General features: G+C 50.6%; 1 protein-coding gene across 4 annotated transcripts; it reads right to left on the bottom strand.

The window, feature by feature from the left end:
- Window positions 1-702: 702 nt before the first annotated feature.
- NAGA (alpha-N-acetylgalactosaminidase) lies at window positions 703-22,221 on the bottom strand. Of its 4 annotated transcripts, XM_065562957.1 has the most exons (11): window positions 21,958-22,208; window positions 18,774-18,875; window positions 18,499-18,633; window positions 13,979-14,156; window positions 9,067-9,241; window positions 8,616-8,793; window positions 7,600-7,694; window positions 5,207-5,368; window positions 4,532-4,729; window positions 3,787-3,930; window positions 703-2,947 (listed from the first exon to the last, which is right to left on the bottom strand). In XM_065562957.1, exons 4-11 carry the CDS (start codon window positions 14,131-14,133, stop codon window positions 2,765-2,767), a joined length of 1,290 nt encoding a protein of 429 aa, XP_065419029.1. In that variant the 5' UTR covers window positions 14,134-14,156; window positions 18,499-18,633; window positions 18,774-18,875; window positions 21,958-22,208; the 3' UTR covers window positions 703-2,764. The 4 variants fall into 4 exon arrangements, with proteins under 4 accessions (XP_065419029.1, XP_042699427.2, XP_005302678.2 ...); XM_042843493.2 differs by lacking the exon at window positions 21,958-22,208 and having other exon boundaries at window positions 9,067-9,245; XM_005302621.5 differs by lacking the exons at window positions 18,499-18,633; window positions 18,774-18,875 and having other exon boundaries at window positions 21,958-22,221.
- Window positions 22,222-23,284: the final 1,063 nt, after the last annotated feature.

Below are 23,284 nucleotides of genomic sequence, written 5' to 3'. Positions count from 1 at the left end.
CCCTCCCTGGCAACACAGGCAGGTTGGTTCAGGCACCCAGAGCAGCTGGAAGACATAAATCACTGCCAGGAGGGGAGCTGGGCAGTCATATGTGTGTGAGAGAGAGAGAGACCATCCCTTTCACTTGCTATTGTGGCACACTTGGTGTGGAGGGACAGGACTTCAGGATGTTTCTGAGGAGGTAGGCATGGGGCAGGCTCTGTCCCTTCAGGCAGAGCAGACTGTAGCAGCCGGCCTGCTTAGTGAATTCCCCCAGAAGTATAAAACAGTTCTAAAAGTTTTAAGGCTCCTTTACATTGCCAGAGTGGTGTGAAGGACAGTAGGCCTTAAAAATGCTTATGGTGCTTTACTGATTAGAATTGGTCTAAATTTTTGGACTGAAAAAATGTGCTCCCTGCACTGTTTGCTACTGACTTTTCTGGTGATGGTCAGTAACCAATATAAATTGAGTTTGATTCCCCAGCCCTCACTTGCTCTTCAGTTGCCTATGATGTAACACTGAGCATATGGCTGTATATATTGGTTGACTAATAACTAGAAATAAAGGATCAAACCTCGCTACATTACTATTAGGCAAGGGGGGTTGGGGATTTCCTCCAATGCTACTCACTCCCCTTCTCCATCCATTGTATTGTAGTTTAAATAAATTACCTAAATAATTGAAACCAGCATGATTACATTATTTTGACAAATAAAATATGCTGAATTTTGCAAAATTTTAATATAGGGTGCAGAATTTTTAATTTTTTGGTGCAGAATTCTCCCCCGGGTAGCCCATACCCCACTTCCCCCAGCCCTTGAGCTGTCAGTTTGGACACAGCTGGGATGAAGAAGATAGGCTGTTTTCCTTCGTTACAACGCAACTCTTCTGCCCATACAAATACATTATTCAAACATTAATTCTCTAGCACAACTTACACTGTAACACATAGTGACAGAGTTCCCTTTTAGACAATGGAGTGCAACCAGCTGTGGCCCACAATGCAAGTGACAGGCTCCTAATGCAGTCCCCTGGCAGTGTATTAATGGCTAAAAGGCTGTTGGTCATGGAAACTTACAAATACATACACAGCTGCCTTTCCCTGAGAAATCCTGGAATGTTGGGCAGCTAGAGATGGAAGGGAGCCTGTCCCCATCCAGCAGGAACCACCAGCTCAGGTGCTGGGTAGGCTAGTGCTAACATGAGGCAATTCTCGGCTGGACAAGATTGTGGGTACACAAGTGTTTCTGAGCCCCAGGCAGGCAATGAAACAGACACTGGACACTGCTTTCTCTGCTGTGTACATTTAGCAGTGGTGTTTTTCTAACCATAAATCAGTGGAGAATACTGCAAATCTCCACACTGTTCTGTGAACTAACTGAAGAGGCAGGCTGGGTGGAGCAGAAGCCAGGGAGCCAGGCAGTCCTGTTTAATTTCTGCTCTGCCACTGACTTATTGTATAGCCTCCCTGTGCCTCAGTATCCAGCAACAGGGCAATACTAAGGCTCACCCAGGCTGGGAATCTGTGACGATCAAGCTCTTATTTGTAGGGCACTTGGAAAATGTTAAGTGCTAAATATGACTAATAATCTTCAGGTATGGGCGTGGTATTGTCCCCAATTTACAGACAGGGAAACTAAAACTTGGTCTACACCCGTGGTCCTCAACTGATTTACCCTTGTGGGCCACATATGCAGCTCTCTCTGTGTTACATGGGCTGCATCCACACAATATATACACTACCTGTATGGCTGTGAGGATGTCACATGGGCTGCAGCTGTGTGCTGATTGGGCCTTGGGTTGAGAACCACTGGTCTACACTTAAAAATTAGATCAACCTAGCTCCATCGCTCAGGGCTGTGACAAATTATCCACCCTGAGCACTGCAGTTAGGTTGGTCTAGCCCCTGCTGTTGGCATAGCAGAAGAATTCATCCATCGACCTAGCCACCTGCCTCTTGGAGAGGTGGGATTAACAACACCAATGGAAAAGCCCCACCCATCAGTGCAGGAAGGGTCTACATGAGGGTGCTGCAGCCCCACAGGTGTGCCACTGTAGCAGGGGTAGTGCAAACATTGCCTTTACAACTGCTAGGATATGTGCAGAGTCAGCATTGAAATTCATGAGTTTCATACTCCCAGGACCCTGCTCTGGCTAATGAACAATGCTGCCTCCTACAGGCGCTAATGGTTTTACAACTGGAAGGGTGTGAGTTCCACTGACTGAAGTTGTCATTCTAAGCGAAGGAAATGGTAGGAAAGTTCTCCTCCACTGGAACATGTGATTGCCAGTGTAGCACCTCCAGGGAGATCGCTCCTCGTGACAGGTACGACAGGGATCAGCTCTAAGGCCCTACTGCAAATCTAGGGGAAATGACCTCTTCTCCGAGCTGCGATACTACCTTCAGCTCCTACTACTCTAGCGCGGGATCAAAGCCAAGCGTTCAAGTAACGAGAGGTATCAAAGGCTCACAGTGACCGTGTTCTGCACTTGCCTGGTACCATCCAGGGAAGGGTCTCAAAGCACTTTACAATCAGTAATGAATTAACCCTCATCTCATGCCTGGGAGGGAGGTAACAATTCTCTCTGGTTGACAGAGAGGAAAACCAAGGCACAAAGAGGTTAAATGTAGATCATTAGTTTGTGACTGTGAACAAGCAAAATGTCTGTTCCATGCAGCGATGGAAACACTCAGGGGAGTCACTCCTGGCCAGAGAGCAACATGTACCCATTGGGGCTGGATAAAATCACAGCTGGCCCCCCATCCTCTTCCTTTGATTGGCTTCACAGTGCAAATGGATGGAAGCCCCTCCGTGGGGGGTGCTGTCTGACAAAGTCCAAGGGTTGATCCAGGTACATTGTGGGATAGAGGTACCACATGACTACGCCCGAGGGGTTAACGATGACAGTGAAGTTCTCTCCAGCCTTCAGGCCGCTGATGATCCCGCCACTGTACACATCCTGTGCCTGGAAGAGACGGTTGTTACCAGCATTTCCATGGTTCCTCTCATCCCAAAGTATGTAAAAAAACCCTTTACTTCCAAGGCAGATGAGAGATCCCAGGAAGTGTAGCCCGATCTGGCAGGCCAAGTAAGCAGCTGTGCAGCGGGGCACAGTAACGCTACACAACAAGGGCAGACTATTGTATCCAGCCCCAAGGGATTTTGATCAGAGGCTGCAGGAGTGGGAACGACTCCATTGAAAATACCCAGAGTCAGAATGATCCCAGGAAACCCAAGGCCCATGATAATGCTCCCCCTATCACCTCCTAGAAATCTCATCCACACACTGACCAGGCCTAACTCACTTTGATCTGTGAGAGCCACGGGGACCACAGCCTAACTGCAAGCACACCATCAAAGTCCCAGAGCCAGGCTAGTCAGTGATTTGGTACGGTTGCAGCACCATCTTGGAGTAAGAATAGGGGCAGGAGCTTTGGAGCTGTTTCCCCACCCCCACAACGTGTAGGGCCCAGCGCCCACATTCAGGACTGCAGCATTCAGAGTCCAGCCTAATCCCTGGCGTGACTATGCCAGGGGAGGGATGAGTCCCAGCACTAGTGGATGGATGTAACTGGGTCTGTGGCTTTGGCTTGTGGTCTCCAAAAGTACTACGTGTTGTGTGAGGCTGAGGGTGGGGAGACAGAACAAACAAACACTACATTCTGGGGAAGAGAGTAGGAAGGGGGACTCTGAAACACAAAGCATCGTGCGTGAACATGGGGGCTGGGCTCCCCACTCTGTGGAGATAAGGGGCCTGCGTGGCAGGGGCGTTGGGATGGGACCTGGTGTGCTTTCCCTGCTCACCTCGTACATGGCGCTGGTGGAGAAGTTGAGCTTGCTGAGGGAGGTGGTGTAGCGGTACGGCATGTCCGTCCGCCGGCTGAGGAAGACCAGGGCACTGGCTGAGTGGGAAAGCGGGCGCAGGAACACCTCAATATGAGACTTCTCCTAGGAAAGCACAGGGGGGAGTAGAAAGAGGGAGTTTAGGTGCATTTCCAGCTTCTCTGCACCTCTCCCTGCAGCTGCCACCCACTCCCCCAAACGCTCGTCAGCTCTTGGGATGGCTCATGAACCTGCCCTGGCAGGGGCCTGGAAGCAGCATGGATCAAGTCTCTCTGCTGGGCATGAGGTGCCCAGCCACACACTGACACATCAAGCATCAGCAGGAGGGAGTGAACTGGGGTTGTTTGATGGCCGCCCTCCTACCCACCGTGGCCCCAGAGTGAGTCCCAAGAATAACCCATTCCAAACCAAGAGACAAGAAAGGGCATGGGAGGACAAACCAAGCAGCTGAGTCCGGTGGGGAGGGAATGGAGGAGGGGAATACTAGAGCTGTTTAACAAGCATGTCTTAGTTCAACTCTTCCCCTGGGGAGGCCTCCCCAATATTGTGCTTACCCCATAAATTCCCAGCTAACCACAGCCATTCCCTGACTTGGCTCACCTTCTCCCCTGACGCCCAGCCAGTCCCTCTCAACGGCTTTCCCCCCCATCTACTCCCCTCTCCCTGGCCCTTATGCAGTTGGGTTCCCACACGCGCTCTTCTGTACCCTAAGGACTCTGCGGCCCTGGATTCCCAAGGGGTCCTGGTTGATTTTGATCATCAGTCGGTTCTGCAGGATTTCCCTGGAGCTGCGGGAGAGGGTGCGGAGGTCTGTGGACATGAAGAGTGGGGCAGCCAGCACCGTCCATAAGGCCATCTGGGATCGGGACTGTTCATCGCTGAGGCCAAAGTTTCCAATGATCAGCTGTGGCACAGAGGGGGAGGAGCCAGGCAGCGGGGTGGGGTGGAGAGGGAGAGAGTGGAAGAGCAGAAGGGCCGGGGAATACACATTAGCAAGACAACTGCTGCTCTCAGTGGCAGGACCCAGCCCATGGAGAGCACTGGCATCCTGGCAAGCCCTTTCCCTCCCCTGCAGGTGGAGCATGCCCAGCTAACACAGTCGTAAAGATGTCCAGCCCCATCTGTGCTCAGTGATGTTAAATATGTATTAATTATAATACCAACACTTTAAAACCCCACCTTGCCCCTAGTCTAGACAGGGCCTTTCACGGTGGATGAGGGATGTGGCGTGAGGGTTAGGTAGCTCTGGCAGCCTACAGACCTGTATTGTGTGCCACGGGCTAATGAATTCCTGCCAGCCATGATCTCCAATTCTCCACCCTGCTTCTAGACAGGAAATCCCTGGAGACCTTCCTCTCCACCATCCACAGCCCAAAATTACCATGTCTGGGTCATTCCAGTGGCCAGGGCCAGCCACCGGCTGCAGCACATCCTGATTTGCTGAAAACCAGTCCACGATGTTAAGGACGCTCCTCCAGGAGTCCTGAATGTCACCATAGTTACGCCAGAGGTTACAGATGTTCGCCAGGAGGGTGTAGTTCACCTGGAAGAGAATAAGGTGTACAGGGGGAGGCGCTTGGGTGAATGGGAGAGAGGGGATGTGACCACAGAGCTGTGGGATACACCTCTGTCATGGAGCGGGGGGAAAAATACCCCCCCCACACTGATGAGACTCACTGGGAACGCTGAGCTCAGTTCAGAGCAGGGCCGGCTCTAGGCACCAGCAAAGCAAGCAGGTGCTTGGGGCAGCCCATTTGCAGGGGCGGCAGCTGGCAGGGATCCAGCCCTGGGAGCTGTAGTTCCTTGGTTAGCTCCCTGCCTATAGAGCCAGCCCTGGAGCAGGGAAAGAACTACATTTCCCAGCATTCCCTTGGCCACTACCAACAGGAAAGGGAGCAGGAGGTAATGAACTGTGAACTGGGAACAAGTGTACCCAAGGAGCAGGCAGCTTTGGCCCAGATATCCCCTTGAGAAGACATCCCCAGACTGGATTAGGGATACTGGTGTGACCTCACCTTGCAGCCCCCAAAGAAGGAATTGGGTGGAATGAATGGACAGTGCCCCTCTCTATCTGAAACCTAGCAAGGCAGGTACGTGGATCCCACTAGAATTTAAAATGAAAAGTAAGGGAGGGGAGGCTAGAGGACTTGGGCAGCTTTAGATACAGTACCAGGCATGTAGGAGGATTTCCACTTCTGAGCCATGGAAACAGAAATTGACTTTTCCTTTCCAGATTTAGCTAATATTCAGAAAGGGAATCCAGCACCTGCCTTCCAGATTTGAACACCTCAAAATTCAGGAGTGCTCAAGCTCAATTTGGGCAGCTGTTACTTCATTTCTCCCAAGTCAAATATACTGATCCACTGTAACTTGCTGTAGAAAAAGTAGAATAAATTGAGCAAGAAATGCTTTCCAGTGATTTTTAGGACTGGAATTGCTATTTTCAACAGCCATTGCTTTTTGTTTGTTTGTTTAAAAGGAAGACAGTGATATTGCATTGGCAAATTCCCCATAGAAAGAAAGAGTGGAACAAAAGAATAATAAAGGCACCTCAACTTTTCCTCATTTATGTAGGACAGTCTTATAATATGCATCCAGATATCCTCCAATCACACAAGCTGAAAATTGTTCCATTTTACTGCAGTTCTGTAACCATATGGGAATCAATCCTGTCTGTGTTCTGTGCACATCCAAAATTCCTGCTCTATGACCCGCCCTGGGAGCAAGTTACCACTGACCTGGAGAGCCCAGGGCTGGGGCAGCAGGGGGTGCGGGTGTAGGGGGGGAAAGCCCAGGGCTAGGGTAGCAGGGGATGGGTGGGGGGGCACTGGTGGCGGGGAAGGGGAGAGCCCAGGGCTGGGGCAGCAGGGGATGCGGGTGAGGGGAGGCCCAGAGCTGGGGTGGCAGGGGGTGCAGGTGGGGGGAGCCCAGGGCTGGGGTGGGGGGCAGCCAAACATTTTTTTGCTTGGGACGGTAAAAAACTTAGAGCCGGCTCTGGTTCAGAGAGCCTTAGTGGCCAAAAGGTGTTGATGGATTTGAGGGAATCCAGAGAAGTGCAACACCAAGCAACTAAGGGGCAAGGTGCCTCATTTGTGGGGAAAGCGGAACAGCCCGTCTAACCAGCTAGAGGCAACTGGTGGTGGGGGAGGACACAATGACCATCCACGAGTACACTTGAAGGGTGTAAGCAATGGGGGGGATGAGGGGGATTGTTCAGGGTGATTCAAAGGCCTAGAGCACAGGTGGGGGTGGAATGAGAGTGCGCCAAGGGAAAACTCATGATCCACTGTGGAGGAGCCTCCCAGGGGCGTTGGTGGAAGGCCAATCATTGGAGACATTTAAAACTGGACAATGCTCTGAAGAATAGATGGGTAGGGAATGATCCTGGGTTGGCTGGGATAGGGATGGAGAAGAGGTGTCCTACAGGCCTCTTTTCCACATTTAACTTCAGTGATTCTTCTGTAGACATCACCACTTTTCAGGAGTGTCCTTTTACATTAACAACCCGGCCCAAAGATTGGTACCACTGCCCTTCCTCCTGCACCCCAACCTGGCATCCTTCCACGTGGATCCACAGCCTGTCTGACAGCTCACAGTCCCTTTGGGAGATCAGTGCACACAAGCCAATCATAGCAACTGGGGTGGAGGAGGGGTAGGAAAGGAAGGCATTAGGAATTCATACAACGCTGAATAAAAGCTCCCCCCCAGGACAGTCAGTGCAGGACGTTTAGAGGAAAATCAGAGGAACCCCAGATCTGCCAGGGCGAGCCTTACCTTGGGTGGAAGCCCTCCCTGATACGCTGGCCAGCTGCAGGAATAGGCAATGGGACGGCCTGTTGCATTCAAGGCCATTGCCATTTTAGGGTAGCCTTTGAGAGACAAGAAATCCAATTGGTCAAGGAAATGGCTGGCATTGACCAGGGGGAAAACAGCAGCACTTTCTGGAATGATCACTCAGATGAACCTAGTTACATGGATTTTTAATGTGCTATTTTAAGAGACACACAAGTAGAAAGAAAGGGGCTCAGGGATGGTGGGGGGGAGAGGAGAGGTGAATAACAGAAGCTGCCTTCCTTAAGAAATCAAATATTTGAGGGCTTCTCCACCCGTACTCAGATCCTGAGGCTGAAACCTATCCCCCCACACCATCAGAACTGCCAAACCACCAGGTCCCCCACCAAAACACAGATCCATCAGACAAGCCACTCTCCGACCACCAATGGGATTTCTGTAGAAAAATAGCTCTGTCTTATGGCCAGTAAGGACAATCTCCCCCATGCTCCCCATGACAACACCCTATGCACGTGTAAGGGTCTTCTCTGAAGGTTCTGTAGCCCCACTGTAGAGCAGGTATCTTGGACACCTTCTAAAATCTTAGCTAGGGACCTAGCCTGGAGATGAAGATCCAGAACGGGAGGCACAAGGAAATGCCACGATGTGAGTTTGTGCCCGTTAGCAGAGGGGTTCTCAGCCTTTTACCAAGCCAAAGTCCCATATTCAGCCATTTCTGCGCACCCCTCTTGAAACGTGCCACCAGCGTCCTCAGAGACTGCCCCACTTCCCCTGGTGCTTCATGGGAAGCACCATGAGCATCAATGCAATGAGTTATGAAGATGGGGAGTAGGAATCGAGATGGCAGCCCAATTCCCCTGACACGTGCAAGAGCCCCCACAGGCTGCGAGAGCCTTTGCTTTAGCATAAAGAAAAAATGTCTTCTCAGTTCCTCTGACACCGAGGACAGTAACAGTGGTGTGGTTCCAAGTCCACACAGCCCAGGAGACAGTCTTTACCCTGAGCCTGCTCGTCTTCTGATGAGTAGCAGCCATCCAGCTTCAGCATGTCCACGCCCCACTCCGCAAAGGTCAGGGCATCCTGTTCGATCCGGTCCAGCGTGGTGCCTGGGTAGCCACCGCATGTGTAGTTGCCCATGTCTCCATAGATGCCCAGCTTCAGTCCCCGGGAGTGCGCCTGTGCAAAGGAGAGGGGTGTGAGAGAGCCTGAAAGCCCCTGGCTGCCACTTGGAGCAGGTGTGTGTTTGTGGGGGGAGCATGTCAGAGTGGACAGCGCTTTAGCTTCTCTCACTGCTCTAGAGCGTCCCTTCCCACATCTCTCAGGTCACGGACCTCATGCCTCAAGGCCACGAGATGTGATGTGACTGAAATACCGAGAACCCACCCTGCTCCCCATCTCCTGCCCCTTCCCTCTCTGGATCCTGCCTTTACACCAAAAGAATCAGCTCACGTAATCCGCCAAGGCTTTGATCCCTCTGGGAAAACGCTTGGGATCTGGGATCAGTTTCCCTGTTGCGTCCCGCTTCTTCGCCATCCAGCAATCATCTATGTTCACATATACGTAGCCCAGTTCCTTCCAGCCATCGTCCGCTAGACGATCTATCATGTCAACGAAAAGTTTCTCGCTTCCTCGGGGATGGGGAGAGAGAGAACAGGCTCAGAGCAGACAGAGGTAACAAAACAAACCCATTATTAATAACAACACTTAGCACCTGCTCCTCTGTATCCCCAAAGGCTGCTACAAAAACCATTGAGTCATTCAACCTTTAACCAAGATGGAAAAGACCTTTTAGGTTCCATCTTCCCCGTCACTGCCAATGCAGGGGTCGGTCTCCACAGCAGAGTCTCGAAGGCTTTGTCCAGTCCAGTTTTAAAGGACTCCAGTAATGTCCACTTCTCCTGGGAGTCTATTCCCTTGTCCACCAGATCTCATCAATAGGAAATGTTTCCCATTATTCCTCCTTGTAGCTCGCGGAGCCTGAACAATTCTAAGGCACTTATCTGCCCTCCGTGGCTAGTATCTGAGCCCCTCACAATGTGCAATGCATTTATCCTCACCATGCCCCTGTGAGACAGGAAAGTGCTGTTATCCCCATTTTGAAGATGGGGCAATGGAGGCTGAGGTCATATAGGGAGTCCATGGGGAGCAGCAAAATGAACCTGGGGCTCCCAAGTCCCAGACTAGTGCTGTAACCACTGAACCATCCTCCCTCTCTTTACTCGCCTTGCTGTTTACACCCTTCATGCATTTGTCAATAGAAGCTAGATCCCTCCCTCAGTCCTCGTGGCCTGTGCAGACAGACACATTTTGTCCATTCACTCTCTCCTTTCAAATCATGCCCTCCAACCCCCTCAGCAGTTTAGTTCTTTAAATTCTCTCTCCAGTTTCTCAATCTCTCTCCATTACTGAGGTCCCAGAACAGAACACGCAATTGTTGGTGGGGACCTCATGAGGCCTGTACGGAGAGGGGCTAGCCCCCTCCCTCATCGGCCATCCCACCTGGAGTTTGTCAGCTCCTGGGCTCCAGACTGAGCCTCAGGGGGCCCTACCAAAAGGGCTACGACCCATATTGCTGCCAAAGTCCCCTCACCCCATTCCTGGCCTGCTTGGAGCTAGGGGAGGGAACAGAAGGAGTTAGAAACCTCTATCGGGGACAACAGGGACTTGGGAGGCTTCTGCATGAGGTGATCTGGGCCTAGAGAGAGACAGTGAGTGCGGATCAGGGAGTCGCCATTGAACTCCCACTGCTCTGAAACTCTAGTTGCATGGATTGGGCAGCTCCAGCACTGCAGGGACCGGCATCCAGAGAGAGATCGATCCAACCCCGCACGTGCTGCCAAGAGGGAGTTGAGACCAGGAGGATTCCAGGCCAGGGAAGAGCGAGCCTGGCCAGAGTCTGGAGAACACCCTGTCCCGCCCAGGGGTGAAGAAAAAACGTGAAGGTGACTTTTATTGAAGTTAGCCAATGCCACAGGGCTGCAACACTCCATCTCAGGATGCACAACCTCAGCCTAGCATCTTCCTTGGGAAGAAAGGGTTGGAGGAGTTTGAGAGTGTGCGGAGGTGGGGAAATGGCTTATTTATCCATGTTCATCAATTAGTTAACCGTAACCCTTTCTTTCCCCAGATCCTAGCTTCCTGTTCCTAATAAAGTCCCCCTTTGTTATGCAGTTATTTTTGGTGTGCCATTCCTTTGCTGGGATTTGTTTTATTTACTCTATTGTCCCCTGTGTCTTGGGCTTTCCACCCCTTGCCAGCTAATAGTATGGTCACTGATTTCTCAAGGGCTGGCCGCCCTGTGTACCTGGCACAGCAAGGAGTCCCTTGAGTGGAAGCACCAGGAAGGAAAAAGCCAGGCAACGCAAAGAGAATGGACAAGCTCCAAATATTGGTGATTGGTGGGAGAAGAAAGGGGGGGAGGCTTTGTCCACCCCTCCGGGGGAGTGGCTACAGTTATGATTTGTATTATAGTAGCATCCAGAGACCCCAAGCAGGACCAGGACTGCACAGTGCTGGGAGATGGTGCCCATGCAGAAGAGCTTGGCATCTGAGACGAGCTGCTGTGAGGGGGCATCACAGAATGACCACAGGGAGGGGAGGAGGTTGTGCAAGAGTCACAGTGATAGGAATATATAATTATATAGACTAGATAAGTGAAAAAAAATACATGGTCGGGGCTCATTCATATTATATCTACATCAGCAATCCCTGCGGGGCACCCATGCTGTGATGTCTCTTCATACTCAGCTCCAAAGCATGAGTCCTTTCGCAACCACGCCACACTGCAAGATCATCATCCTCCACCTTCCCTGACTGTCAGCAGGATCAAAGAGTGAGGAGGGGAGCCAGGGAAATGGCTGCTTGATCATTTTACAGGGCCGAGAGGGATTGGCTGACAATGTTTCAGACCTCAGGCTGGTGCTACAGAATGCCCTTTGGCCTTTGCTTTAAGCACAGTACTTCTTGGTGTCTTCAGCACAGAAACAAGCAGCCTCCTGATTCACCACAGCGTGGGGGCCCCGGTGTGTTTCTGCTGCTGGAGAGAGAGGAAACATTGTCCCTCTCCTTCAAAAAACAGTGTCTTGTTTCTATGGGGGGGGTGTTGAAAGGTCTGCTGGGATTCCATACACTGGACAGGAGATTCCCAAATTAGATCTGACATTTCCATGAATAAGAACAGCAAACACAGAGACACCCGCTGGAGTACAATTAGGGGATGTCAACCCTGTGACTTCAGGTCACATGTGGAACACCCCATCCCTCCTGTAAGGAGAAGGCCGTTGGCTGCAGCCAGATTGTAAGGCCTAAAGCCTAAGACCTTCGTCTGCAGCCAGATTCAAAGAGCAGCCAAGCAGCAGCCATGAGCTGAGAAGCAGGAAGTCACATCCTCATATTCCAGCTAAATTACATTAAAACAGTGGAATATTGGGCTGTTAAGAAGGGGATCCTGTTCTAATGGCCCCCACTATCACCAGATAAAGAAACAGATCTTAAGATGGTTAAAAAAAAGAAAACCTTAGTTTGATAGCATCCTGTCTGTCAAGAAATCATTATTATTATTATTTATTACTTATCAATAGTTGTGGTTGTGAAATCTTCATTTCTTTATTGTTTTGTCATTATGGTCCCTATTGTTTATCTGTGTGGTCTCTGTGTCGTTCTTTAATTGTTTCTGTCTGTTACATAATTAATTTTGCTAGGTGTAAATTAAGGTGGTGGGGTAGGATTGGTTCAAGAATTTTGTTACACTATGTTACGATTGGTTAGTAACATTTTAGTATAATGATTGGTTAAGTTACAGCTAAAAAGAACTCAAATTTCACTACACCTCTACCCCGATATAACGTGACTCGATATAACACGAATTTTATATAATGCGGTAAAGCAGCGCTCCGGGGGGGCAGGGCTGCGCAGTCCGGTGGATCAAAGCAAGTTCAATATAACGCAGTTTCACCTATAATGCGGTAAGATATTTTGGCTCCCAAGGACAGCGTTATATCGGGATAGAGGTGTATATAAACTGGGGTCCAAAAGGAAGTTCTTTGGGAATCAACTCCAGTACACAGCCCCAAAGATCAGAGCTGCCAGACCTCACCACTCGGCCAATGATACCGTGCAGAAACTGGAGTCCCCCAGATGGACCTGATCCTGACTGGACATCAAGAAAAGTTCATCCGTCTTATTGGGAGTGGCGAGCACTGTATGTGTAATGTATGCATTCTGTTTTTGGTGATTGTTAATAAATAGAGGTGATGTAGTATATTACTGTGTAAGGCTCTTTCACTGGTAAAAGGTCCTGCAGAAGTAGTATACACCCGGAGCCCTATGTACTGGGAAAGGGTGTGGGTACTTAAATTGACTAGGTTAGTTACACCCTGAGCCCTACGAATTGGGTAAGGGTAGGTGCTTTTTGCCTGGAGCCCTACGAATTGGGAAAAGGTGGGGTGCCCTAATGTGTGCAGGCATAATTAATTTTGCTAGGTGTAAAATTACCTAGCTGGGGCCAGGAAGAAGTGTCCCTCCAGGATGTCATATTGCATAATTAAGTGTGTGATGACAATTTTAAGTCTTCCTCTGAAGACTTGGTGCTGCTAGCGGTGGGAGACAGATGAGATGGACCAGTGCGGCGGTTTCCATGTCTTCAATGGCTTTCACAATGTTTTAAAATTACTCTTCATGGCACAGAGATGTGATGGTGCAGGAGTTAGCAATCTTTGCCTCACATCTGACTTGAGTCACACGTGAAATGAGTCTGGTTCTCTCACCTCAGATCCTCATGAGCCGGATGCTATGGCACAACCTAGCTCCTGCTTCTCTGCAGCCTCCTCCGCCACTCCCCAAAATGTCTCTGTTCCAACCCCCTAACTACCACCCACGCCTTTTATTTCCCCCAGCTGCCAAAGAGCTGGTAAGGGCAAGGGTGGGGGGACTCATGTCCAGGGACTGAGAGTGAGTGAGGGGTGTGGAGGAGATAGGGCATGGGAGGGATGGACTCTGACTGAGGTGTCTCTGAATGGCGGGGGAGCACATGGCGGGGGAGCACATGAAAGGAGGGGGATGCTGGTGCTGCTCAGGGTGTGTCTGAGTGAGGTGGGAAGGGGCACTGGCTCAGCCCAAGGTTCAGAGTTCCCCCTCTGCCTTCGCTCCTCCAAAGCACTGAAGCCAAAAGCTATTCAAACAGAGCACTACAAAAAGGTGATGCTTTAGCCCTTGACATGCAGAGGGGAAGCGTGGGAACTTCTCATGGTGCCCTCAGCTGCAGGGCGAGCCAAAAGTGGGGGTAGTTTGCTCTTTCTCTCTTGACGCCTTGTCATCTCCACACAGAACTTCCAGATACAGCCCCCGGTGTTGCCTCACTCACCTGATGCAGTTGTCAGGGTCTGTCTCGCAGTCAGTGTTGCAGCGAAATCTCTCCCACGCCAGCCAGCCCATCGGGGGCGCCTGCATGAGCCCATTCTCCAGAGCCAGGGCACGGACCACTAGGGCCAGGCCAGAGACAAAGGCTGCCAACTTCATTGATCTGGAGCAAGGGATAAATGCTGACAAGAGAGAGACAAAAACCTTTCAGTGGAAAGAGCCCTCTCCTGCCTCAGAAATCAATGGGGTCCACTCGGGGGATCCTCCCTCTGCAGTGGGTCATCCAGCAGGTCACAGGGCTCCACCCACCCATCCACCACACACAGACTGTCCATGGGGAGGAATATGAGGAGATATGGCATGTCCAACCCACTCCCCCAACCCAACTTTATGCAAATCATGGCCCTTTGTTATCAGCTTCAGGCCACCCCAGCTGACTTATTTATGTAGGGTTCTACAGTGGCTCTAGTTGTTAATCACCCCTCTCTGCCTTTGTTTAGCTTGGAGGGGAGGTTGTATCATCCACTCATTACTGCGTTAGGGTTCCTTCCATTGCCCCACTTCCTCTTCCCTCTAGTCCAGCTGCCTGAGAGTGTTGTCGTTGTTTCTCCACAAACCCCATCTCCAGTATAGCAATCCGTGAGTAACCCAGAGCCCAGACTGTAATTATGCATGTTACTACACCACCTGCACCCCAACATTCCACCCATATGGCCTCATAATATTCTACCTGTACGCCACTACGCCAACACATACCGTCCTGCACCCCCAAAGCTCCAGAGGAAGATACTTGCATCCTGGCCCACACATCCTTCAAAGCACCATGGTGTCAGGTCCTCCTCTCAATTACTCATTCCGGTTTGCACAGCAATCCTCCTGCATTCACTCCCTTACGCCCCATGCATGCCAGTCTGCCATAGCAAAATGGCTCAGTCCAATGCCCCATCTGTCCCCCCAAGCACCTCAGTGGTGACAGTTGCACCCCAAAGCACCACTGTATCCCTACCCAGTGTACTCCAGTGCCATCATCTACTAGCAATGGCCCAGCGCACTCAGATGTCCCCAACGTACACTCGCTGCCAGCCCCGTAGTTCAGCGACACACCCTCCCAATATCCATTCTGAGCTGGACCATTGGCTTTGGCTGCGGCGAACTCTCTGTTTCTGCTGTCCTGAGGAGGATGCAGTGTTCTCTGGCTCAAAGCTGTAAGGCCTTTCTGCTCCTGGGCCACAAGTGTGATGGGAACAAGCAGGTGATCAAAATCTCAACGACAGGGTAGTGCAGACATGGGGTGGGGGAGGGAGTGTGTCTACACAGCACACTAACCCCAGGCTCTGACAAAAGTTTGAGCCCAAGCCCCACTTCTGTCCACACACAAGCCAGTCTGACTCGAGTGGCAAGCACTCAGCACCTGGGTCCTAGGGCCCTGCTAGAAGGATGGATCAGAGCCAGGTCCTGCTGCGACTCAGGTCCAAGCCCTGTCATTTTGCAGTGTGGACGCAGCTCAAGCTGCATACCCGAGTCCGTAGTGCAGTATGGACACGTTAGCATGGCTGTGAGCCCCGGGTCCAGCAATTGTAAGCCCAGGTTTATAATGCAGCGTGAGCTCAAGCACAGCGCTCAAAACAGAGTCCACAAGCCCAGGGTTTACAATGCAGTGCACATGTAACTAGGGGGGTCCTCTGTGGTGACTTCAGGCAGCACAGGCTGTGTGGTTGGCTACTCAGGTTGTTACAGAGCCAGAGACAACTACAGAGCCAGTGTGTGTCCAGCAGCCTCAGTAAAGAAGCCCGCTTTGTGCTCATTCCAATGAGCTCTGTCCTGGGAGATACTCCAGACAGGAGCAGAGAGGATCTGGATGCGTGGGGTGCATTCAACTACACCCATTTACTTGGCAGCCCCAGTCCTTCCTGGTTTGGCTTGTCTTTTTCTAGTCTTTGATTCTCACTTCTGCCTTAGGAGACCTTCAATAATAGGTTGAGCGGAAGAAATGTATTTGCTTTGGCTTGCACTGTGTTTAAAGTCAGATCCTGCTGCTTATCTGCACAACATCTCCAAACTGTGTCCTTCCCTCTCCATTCCCACTGCCAAAGTATTAGTCCTGCTCTAGTAATCTCTGTTTTGGCCGTAGCACCTTCCTCCTCTTTAGCCACCCGGCTTCCTCCCTCTGGCCCATTTAACACTTTGCTGCCAGGATAGTCTTCCTTCCCTTCTGCTGGCCTCCAGTCCCTCCCCTCTTCTTGAATCTGCACTGATTTCTCCTCATGTTCACCATACAGCTCAAAGGTCTCCTTGCTCCCCAACCTCTCCAGAATCTGACTCCACTTCTGCTCTCATTTCTTGTTCCTACGCACTCTGCCCTGCACTACGCTCCAGCCACTTTTCCCTCCTGACTGTTCCCTTTGGCGGGTGCTGGCACTCAGGGCTGAACAGAGGGTTTTGGGAGGTGTGGGGCAAAATCTGAAACTGAGGCCCTCCCTTTAAAAAAAAAAAAAAAAGACTACCACTGAAGGGCAGTCCAGGGGGTAGGGGCGGGTTGGAGGGGAGTCCACACCGCACTCACCCCACAGCAGTGGTTCAGCTCCTGTCCCATGCGGTTAGGCCCAGCTCCGCTCTGGGCGTTGTGACCTGGCACATGAGATCACCGGGCCACTCAGGTTTGGCCCTCATTTTGAAGAGGCCACCAGGCCAAATTCCATGAGTGGCACTGCGACCCCCCGGGCCAGGTCTCAATGCCATTCAGCTCTCAAACGGGTGCTCAGGGCAAACTGCCCCTCTCTGGAGCACTAGTACAGACAGGCTGCCAGCCTTCTAACCCTGTTCTGAGCACATCTACACAACACAGTGCTTCACTCACGGAAAGAGGTTGTAAAGGGCTTGCATCAGGCGTTTAAATGTGGTTGTGGTTAGAAAAAGTGCAATGTTGTCAACTCGCGCAATTTCATTGCGACTCTTGGAATAGTTGGTGCTTTCCTTCAAGCCCCAGCTCCTGGAATCATGTGATTATGTGAGATGCTCAGCATTTAAAAAAAACAACCAACCTACAGTTTCTCTCCACAACCATGAAGGTTAAAAGCTTGAGAACATGACCCCCTAAATGCTATATCCCACAAAGACAGAACGAACCCCAAAGGTATTACTTTAAAAAAAAAACTTATTTCAGCCAATTGCATAATTTTGGGGGCCTATCTCATGATTTTGAATGCTTGGGATTGACAATGTTGAACATACATGATTGTGTAAAAATGGTACTGTCTTCCTCATCTGCTCCCTGTGGATCTTCTACCTGTCTGTTTAAGTTAACGACAAAGACAAATTGCGGGTGCTATTTGCCCGGAGTCAGAAGTGAGGATACAACGTAAAGCAAAGCAGCAACCCTGGCACTGCTGGGGAATACCTCTAACATAGAGGCCTCCCTGGCCAGCCCAGAGCTGGCTCTGCACCTCCCCATCTTTGGTGCAGAAGAGCAGCAGGGGCTTTCCTACACCCCAGATATTTACCAGTTCCCACAAGCACCGTGAGATCCAGGGCACAAAGTAAGACAGTCCCAAGGGCTGGTTAACCTGCACGAGGGGCCGAACCAGCCCCCAGCAGCTCCAGAATAGGGCAAGGTCCAGCTGCCCCCCCTTGCACTGGATTCTCCACCAGTCCAGGGATGACACGGGGCCTGTGTTTGCAATTCAAGAGGACCGCCATCAGTACAACTAGAGGAACATCCATCCCATCAGGGGCTGTTCGATAAGGGGCTAGAAAAACAGAGTGGCCAGGCAGTCATACTAGAGGTTTGCACACTTTCTTGTTCATGTAGCCAAGCTGTGTGTATAATCCACTTGCAAACGAAGGCCCAACTGGGGAGGGGCTGACTGAAGTGGAGGGCAAGGGACCTGGCTGGAGGGCAGGGCCTGGCTGAAGTGGAGGGCTGAGTGGCCTCACTAGGGGAGGGAACGGCTGGAGTGAGGAAGGGGCCCGGCTGAGTGTTCAACTCAGCCTACATAAGGAACGAGGTGTGTGACTGACTGGTCTGTTCTATGTGCAGGCAGCAGCTTGCAGAGGGCACCAGAGCTTCCTCTGCCTGCAGTACCAAATGGGCATTCTGTGGGCCTGATTTCAGCGGAAATGAGACTTTTCTGGTTTTCACCCAGCTCACTAGGGTTCTATCCATCGACACCTAGAACATTCCCCGAAATTTTGGAATTGGTCTGGTGCAGTTCTCAAAAGTGACAGAGAAATGCCGTTGAGTGGAGTGTAGGGCCTTGTGTTGCTTGCCCAACCAAAAAGAGAAACTTGGTCTAAATAGAACAGAAAGGAGAAGCTGTGGTCGAGGTCTGGGCAGCTGCCTCTAGGCTTCCCCTTTCTGTTGAACAAGGTATAAATCTAGTCTGGAGATAAGGAATCAAATCTTGAAGTGGTCACAAATTCACAGAGAGATACACACAGACAGCAGGGAGATTACAGCTGTACAGACTGTTTGCTTTTTTGTAACTTTAGCTGCAGACACCAGGGCAACAGATACATTATAAATACCTAGATAGATAAGATAGAATCAAGCATGGCAGGTCTCATTACTCCCTGAGGAGATGGGTCCATATGATGAAAACCTCATTCACTTCAGCTCCAGTCAGCACTGGTGAGGCCTCAGCTGGAGTACCGTGTCCAGCTCTGGGGAAGATGTGGACAAACAGAAGCGAGTCCAGAGGAAAGCAACGAAAATGATAAAGGGTTTAGAAAATCTGACCTATGAGGAAAGGTTACAAAAACTGGGCATGTTTAGTCTTAAGAAAAGAAGACTGAGCAGGCACCTGATAACAGTCTTCAAATAAGTTAAGGGCTGGTAGAAAGAGGACGGTGATCAAATGTTCTCCCCGTCCACTGAAGGGAGGACAAGAAGTAACAGGATTAATCTGCAGCAAGAGAGATTGAGATTAAGATATTAGGAAAAACTTTTTAACTGTAAGGATAGTTAAACTCTGCAGTAGGCTTCCAAGGGAGGTTGTGGAATCCCCGTCATTGGAAGTTTTTAAGAAGAGGTTGGACAGACACCAGTCATCAGGGATGGTCTAGGTGTACTTGGTCCTGCCTCAGTGCAGGGAGCTGGACTAGAAGACCTCTCCAGCCCTACATTTCTATGATTCCATTACAGTTTCTGCACAGGAGGGTCCACATGGACTAAAATAGCAGGGAGAAGGGATGCTCCTTGTCAGGACCAAGTTGTACTGCCAGAGCTGTGTAGAGAAATCTAGGGCAAAAACAACAAGCAGTGGCGGTGCAACGTAGGTCAGGAGTCAGGTGCAGCTGCAATCTGTGTGCAGTAAATTGGCATTAATGAAGGGTGAACAGTAGCTAATCTGAATCCAGTCATATAAAGCAATGAGTTTCCTTTGGGAAAAAATTGGGCCCTTGTATATGGGCCAGATTGTAACCATATCACCAAACTGACTGGGCTGGTCCCAGCAGAGAAATACCTACCTTTTGACCTGCCACAATCAGAGCACCCACCTGCAGCTTACCCACCACTGGGCAAGTATGTTCAGGTTCTCAAGGTCACAAACTCCTCCCAAAACATGAAGGAGAAAATGATTTATACCATACTGAGATGCTGGGCTTATGCTGAATGCTAAAGAAAAGTGGTGCGTAGGCAGCTGCATTTGTCCAGACAATAAAAAATAAAGAGAAGCAGAACTCCTCTGTGGTCTGGAGCACAGGACTGGCTGGAGACCCGTCCCTAACTTCTGCCACTGACATGCTGTGTGATCTTGGGCAAGTCTGTCTGGCTCAGATCCTCTGGCATCACTTTCCCCCCCAATCTCTAAACTGGGACAATAACCTCTCCCAGGGGGTTGTGACGCTTACTGCGTTAACGTTTCTCTAGTGCTTTGAGACCTTCAAAGGGAAGGTCCTACAGAAGCGCAAAGTGTTATTTTTTATTGATAAAGGAGACGTGTTAAAGAAAGGACTGGGACGTGGCCTGCTCTAAAAGCACAGGATCATCTTCTCGCTTTGATCTGTGCACAAAACTCCAATGGATATCACAATATGATCATGGAGATGCTGAATGTGCCCCCTAAATTCTTTAATACAACTGACTGTTCATAACACACTGCTTCTTCCTAGGGGCCCCAGTCCAACACCAGGGAAATCAACAGGAGTCTTTCCCTTGACTTTAACGGGCATTGGATTTTGCAATCTCCCCTAAGATAAAATTGGGAAAGATCCCCAGAGATCTGAGAAGTTTGAGGCCCCCACCTGGGGGAAACAGTAGTAATCTAAACATACTTACAATGAGGGGATAAGCAGCTCAGAGACCTGGGGAACGGGGACATAGAATCTTTAACTTTTAGTTTATTTGTCCCAAACTAGCCCCAGGTCAGTAGCGATTGCAAGTTGTTACCATCTGATGGCTTTCCGTGAACTGCGTGGAGCATTGAAGGGTCTCAGGTCAGCTCCTACCGGGACAGATTGCTCACGTTGCAAAAAATCACCTACACAGCTTGCAGCCTCAGTAGAGGTCAAGAATTAACCAGGTCTAGAGTCGAGTGAACTATTCCTTATGAACAACATAGCTAATGAATTTGATCCTGGTTTCAGGAATTAGCCATGATTTTGACTCATCTTTGTTATTCATAATTGTGCAATGAACATATGTTAGCTTATGGGGTGACTGTGAATTATTAGTTTCAGTTATTCATTATTCAGGGTGTTTTACTGGTTCCCCAAGTCACATGGGACTGTTTATGCTCCTCAACAAAAAAGACCAAAACTTTAATAACAAAATTCCTGTTCCACCCCAGACTTCCTGTGTGACCTTGGGCAAGTCACTTGGTCTCTCTGTGCATCCATTCCCTATCCATACAATGGGGATACTAGCACTTCCCTACCTCACGTACATTAAAGATGGTGAGAGACTCAGATACTACGGTGACAGGAGCCATATAAAGAGGGTGAACACTCCTGACACCAACTGTGATCCCCCTTGTCTGCATCTGAATTCGGGTGTTCACATCAGGAGCAGCCACTCCCCAACGTTGTGCAAACAAAAACCGACTCCAAAAACGTTAAACAAAGAGCCAGGCAAGGGACAGGCTGAGAGGAAAAAAGCAATCCAGGGCTGGGACAAATGTTTGTGAATCGTTTTGCCTCCAATCACTCAGTGCTAGATCATGAAAAATAGGTTATTTTTTTCATCTTTAGGACTAGCCCTGCCTTGAAGTACATTAATGCAGGAAGCTGGTTCAATATGCACTGTACCTACTCTGCAGCTAAGCAGAGCACTCTGGTCTCCTGTGCTAGTCAACTGGCACTCTTCACCAGGGAAGCAAAAGAAAATCTGAATGGCGGGATGGTATTATTGCACCTTATCAACTGAAAAAGAGCAGTCGCTGGATAGGAAGTGACCATAAACCAACTCTGGTCTCAGACAGGGTGGTAGGGTGACCAGATGCCCCGATTTTATAGGGACACTCCCGATTTTGGGGTCTTTTTCTTATATAGGCTCCTATTACCCCCCACCCGCTGCCCCAACTTTTCACACTTGCTGTCTGGTCACCCTACCGGGTGGAACACTGCACGGTCCATGCTAATGGAGTAGTCTGCATCTAGGAACCCAATTCAAACTCATCAACCACTGGAAACTAAGCGCCTGGAAAGAAGCACATGGCTGAGCTCTGTGTAGGCGGAGATGGAAAGACGTAGCTGCCGAACTAGCAACCCGAAGTCTGCAGCGCCTCATCCTGCAGGATCCCAAGGCACTTTTAAGATTGTACAGCTAGAGCCCCCCCCCCCCGCTGCCAAGCAGCCGCCTTTGGAGCAAAGGAACAAGCAGCATCAGCCCTCCCCGCGGCTGGCAGGATCTGTCCGGTTCTTGTGCCTCCTCCACTCCGTGGAGGCCCTTGTAGCCGGCAGAGCGCCAGCCATCCGCCCCAGCGCGGCAGCCCCGTGTGCCCGCAGCCCGCGGAGCCTGCCCGGGCCCCCCGCCGGCTCACTTACCTGGGAGGAGAGGGATGGTCCAGGCGCCGGTAGCTGCTGCAACTGAACAGATCTTACCAACCTAGCCAGGGGAGGGCGGGCAATCACGTGATCCCCAGCCACTGATCTCCTGACTAACCGGTTTGGTGACTTCGGAAAGTCGGGCCGTTCAGAGCGTCAGCTGACCGGAGCCCTGCCGGACTCCCGAGCTGTTGTGTCCCTCGGGAGCCGCCGCGGCCGCTCCCGGTGTGAGAGGGGAGCAAAGACGCCCACTTCCCGACTCCCGATAGGAGGAGTCGGAGGCAGAAGAACAACGCCCTCCCCTTCCCGATTCCGCATTGTGGGGCCTCAGGCTGTACGATCATCATAACCTTGAGAGAGCAGCCTGGCTGGCTGGGGCGGGTGACAGGACAGCAAATGTGAAAAATCAGAACGGGGGTGGGGGGTAATAGGATCCTATATAAGAAAAAGACCCCAAAACCGGGACATCTGGTCACATTAGAAGGTGTGCGATTGCTGAGCCTGTGATCAATACCAGGTCAGCCTGGGCGCACACAGTATTTACCTCTCTAGATATGATTGTTTGGTTCCTAAAGACACTATTATTATAGTTGTAATATGGTAGAACTTAGAGGGGTTCCACTGCATTAGGCCCTATACTCACCCTGTGTCTACACACGCACGATCGTCCAGTGGTTACAGTACTAGCTTAGGACCTGAGAGACCCCACGTTCAATTCTTTCCTCTGCTAGACTTCCTGTATGACCTTGGACAAGGCCCAGATCCTCACAAACATTTTGGTAAAAACAATGGCAGATAAATGCCTAAATACCTTTGAAGATCTGGGCGTTAGGCCTTGTCTACACTGCCACTTACAGCGCTAAAACTTTCTTCGCTCAGGGGTGTGAAAAAATACACCCCTCAGCGATGCAAGTTTCAGCGCTGTAAAGTGGCACTGTAGATAGCGCTACAGCACTGGGAGCTAGTCCCCTCGCGGAGGTGGTTTTATTACAGCGCTGGGAGACCTCTGCCGCAGCTGTGTAGACAACCCTCTGTGCCTCCAGGGGCACTGGAACAATTTTTATACTGGGGGCACAGAGCCATTGAACCAAACTGTAAACCCTGTATATGATGGAAACCGCTTCAAGCCAGCGGGTGTGGCAGCACCCCTAGTTCCAGCACCTATGTGTGCCTCTGTTCGCCACCTGTAAAATGGCTCTTCCCTACCTCCCGGGAATGTTGTGAAGATAGATACTGTCTGGGGTGAGTTGCAACCACACATGCCAACCTCAGAGCAGACTGCAAAGAAGCAGGGCAGAGACCCCAAACTGATGGTATATGCCCAAGA

This window comes from Chrysemys picta, chromosome 1 (assembly GCF_011386835.1).
Source record: "Chrysemys picta bellii isolate R12L10 chromosome 1, ASM1138683v2, whole genome shotgun sequence".
Lineage (NCBI taxonomy): Eukaryota > Metazoa > Chordata > Testudines > Emydidae > Chrysemys > Chrysemys picta.
The sequence above is the reverse complement of the archived record's forward strand: the minus strand, read 5'-3'. Positions and strand labels throughout refer to the sequence as shown.

Coding starts and splice junctions, on each gene's coding strand:
- NAGA (XM_005302621.5), bottom strand. CDS start 14,133: ATGAAGTTGGCAGCCTTTGTCTCTGGCCTGGCCCTAGTGGTCCGTGCC. Junction 8,794..9,066: donor TCAAAGCCTTGGCGGATTAC/GTGAGCTGATTC, acceptor TCCTTTGCACAG/GCGCACTCCCGGGGACTGAA. Junction 4,730..5,206: donor ACTGGAATGACCCAGACATG/GTAATTTTGGGC, acceptor TCTGTGCCACAG/CTGATCATTGGAAACTTTGG.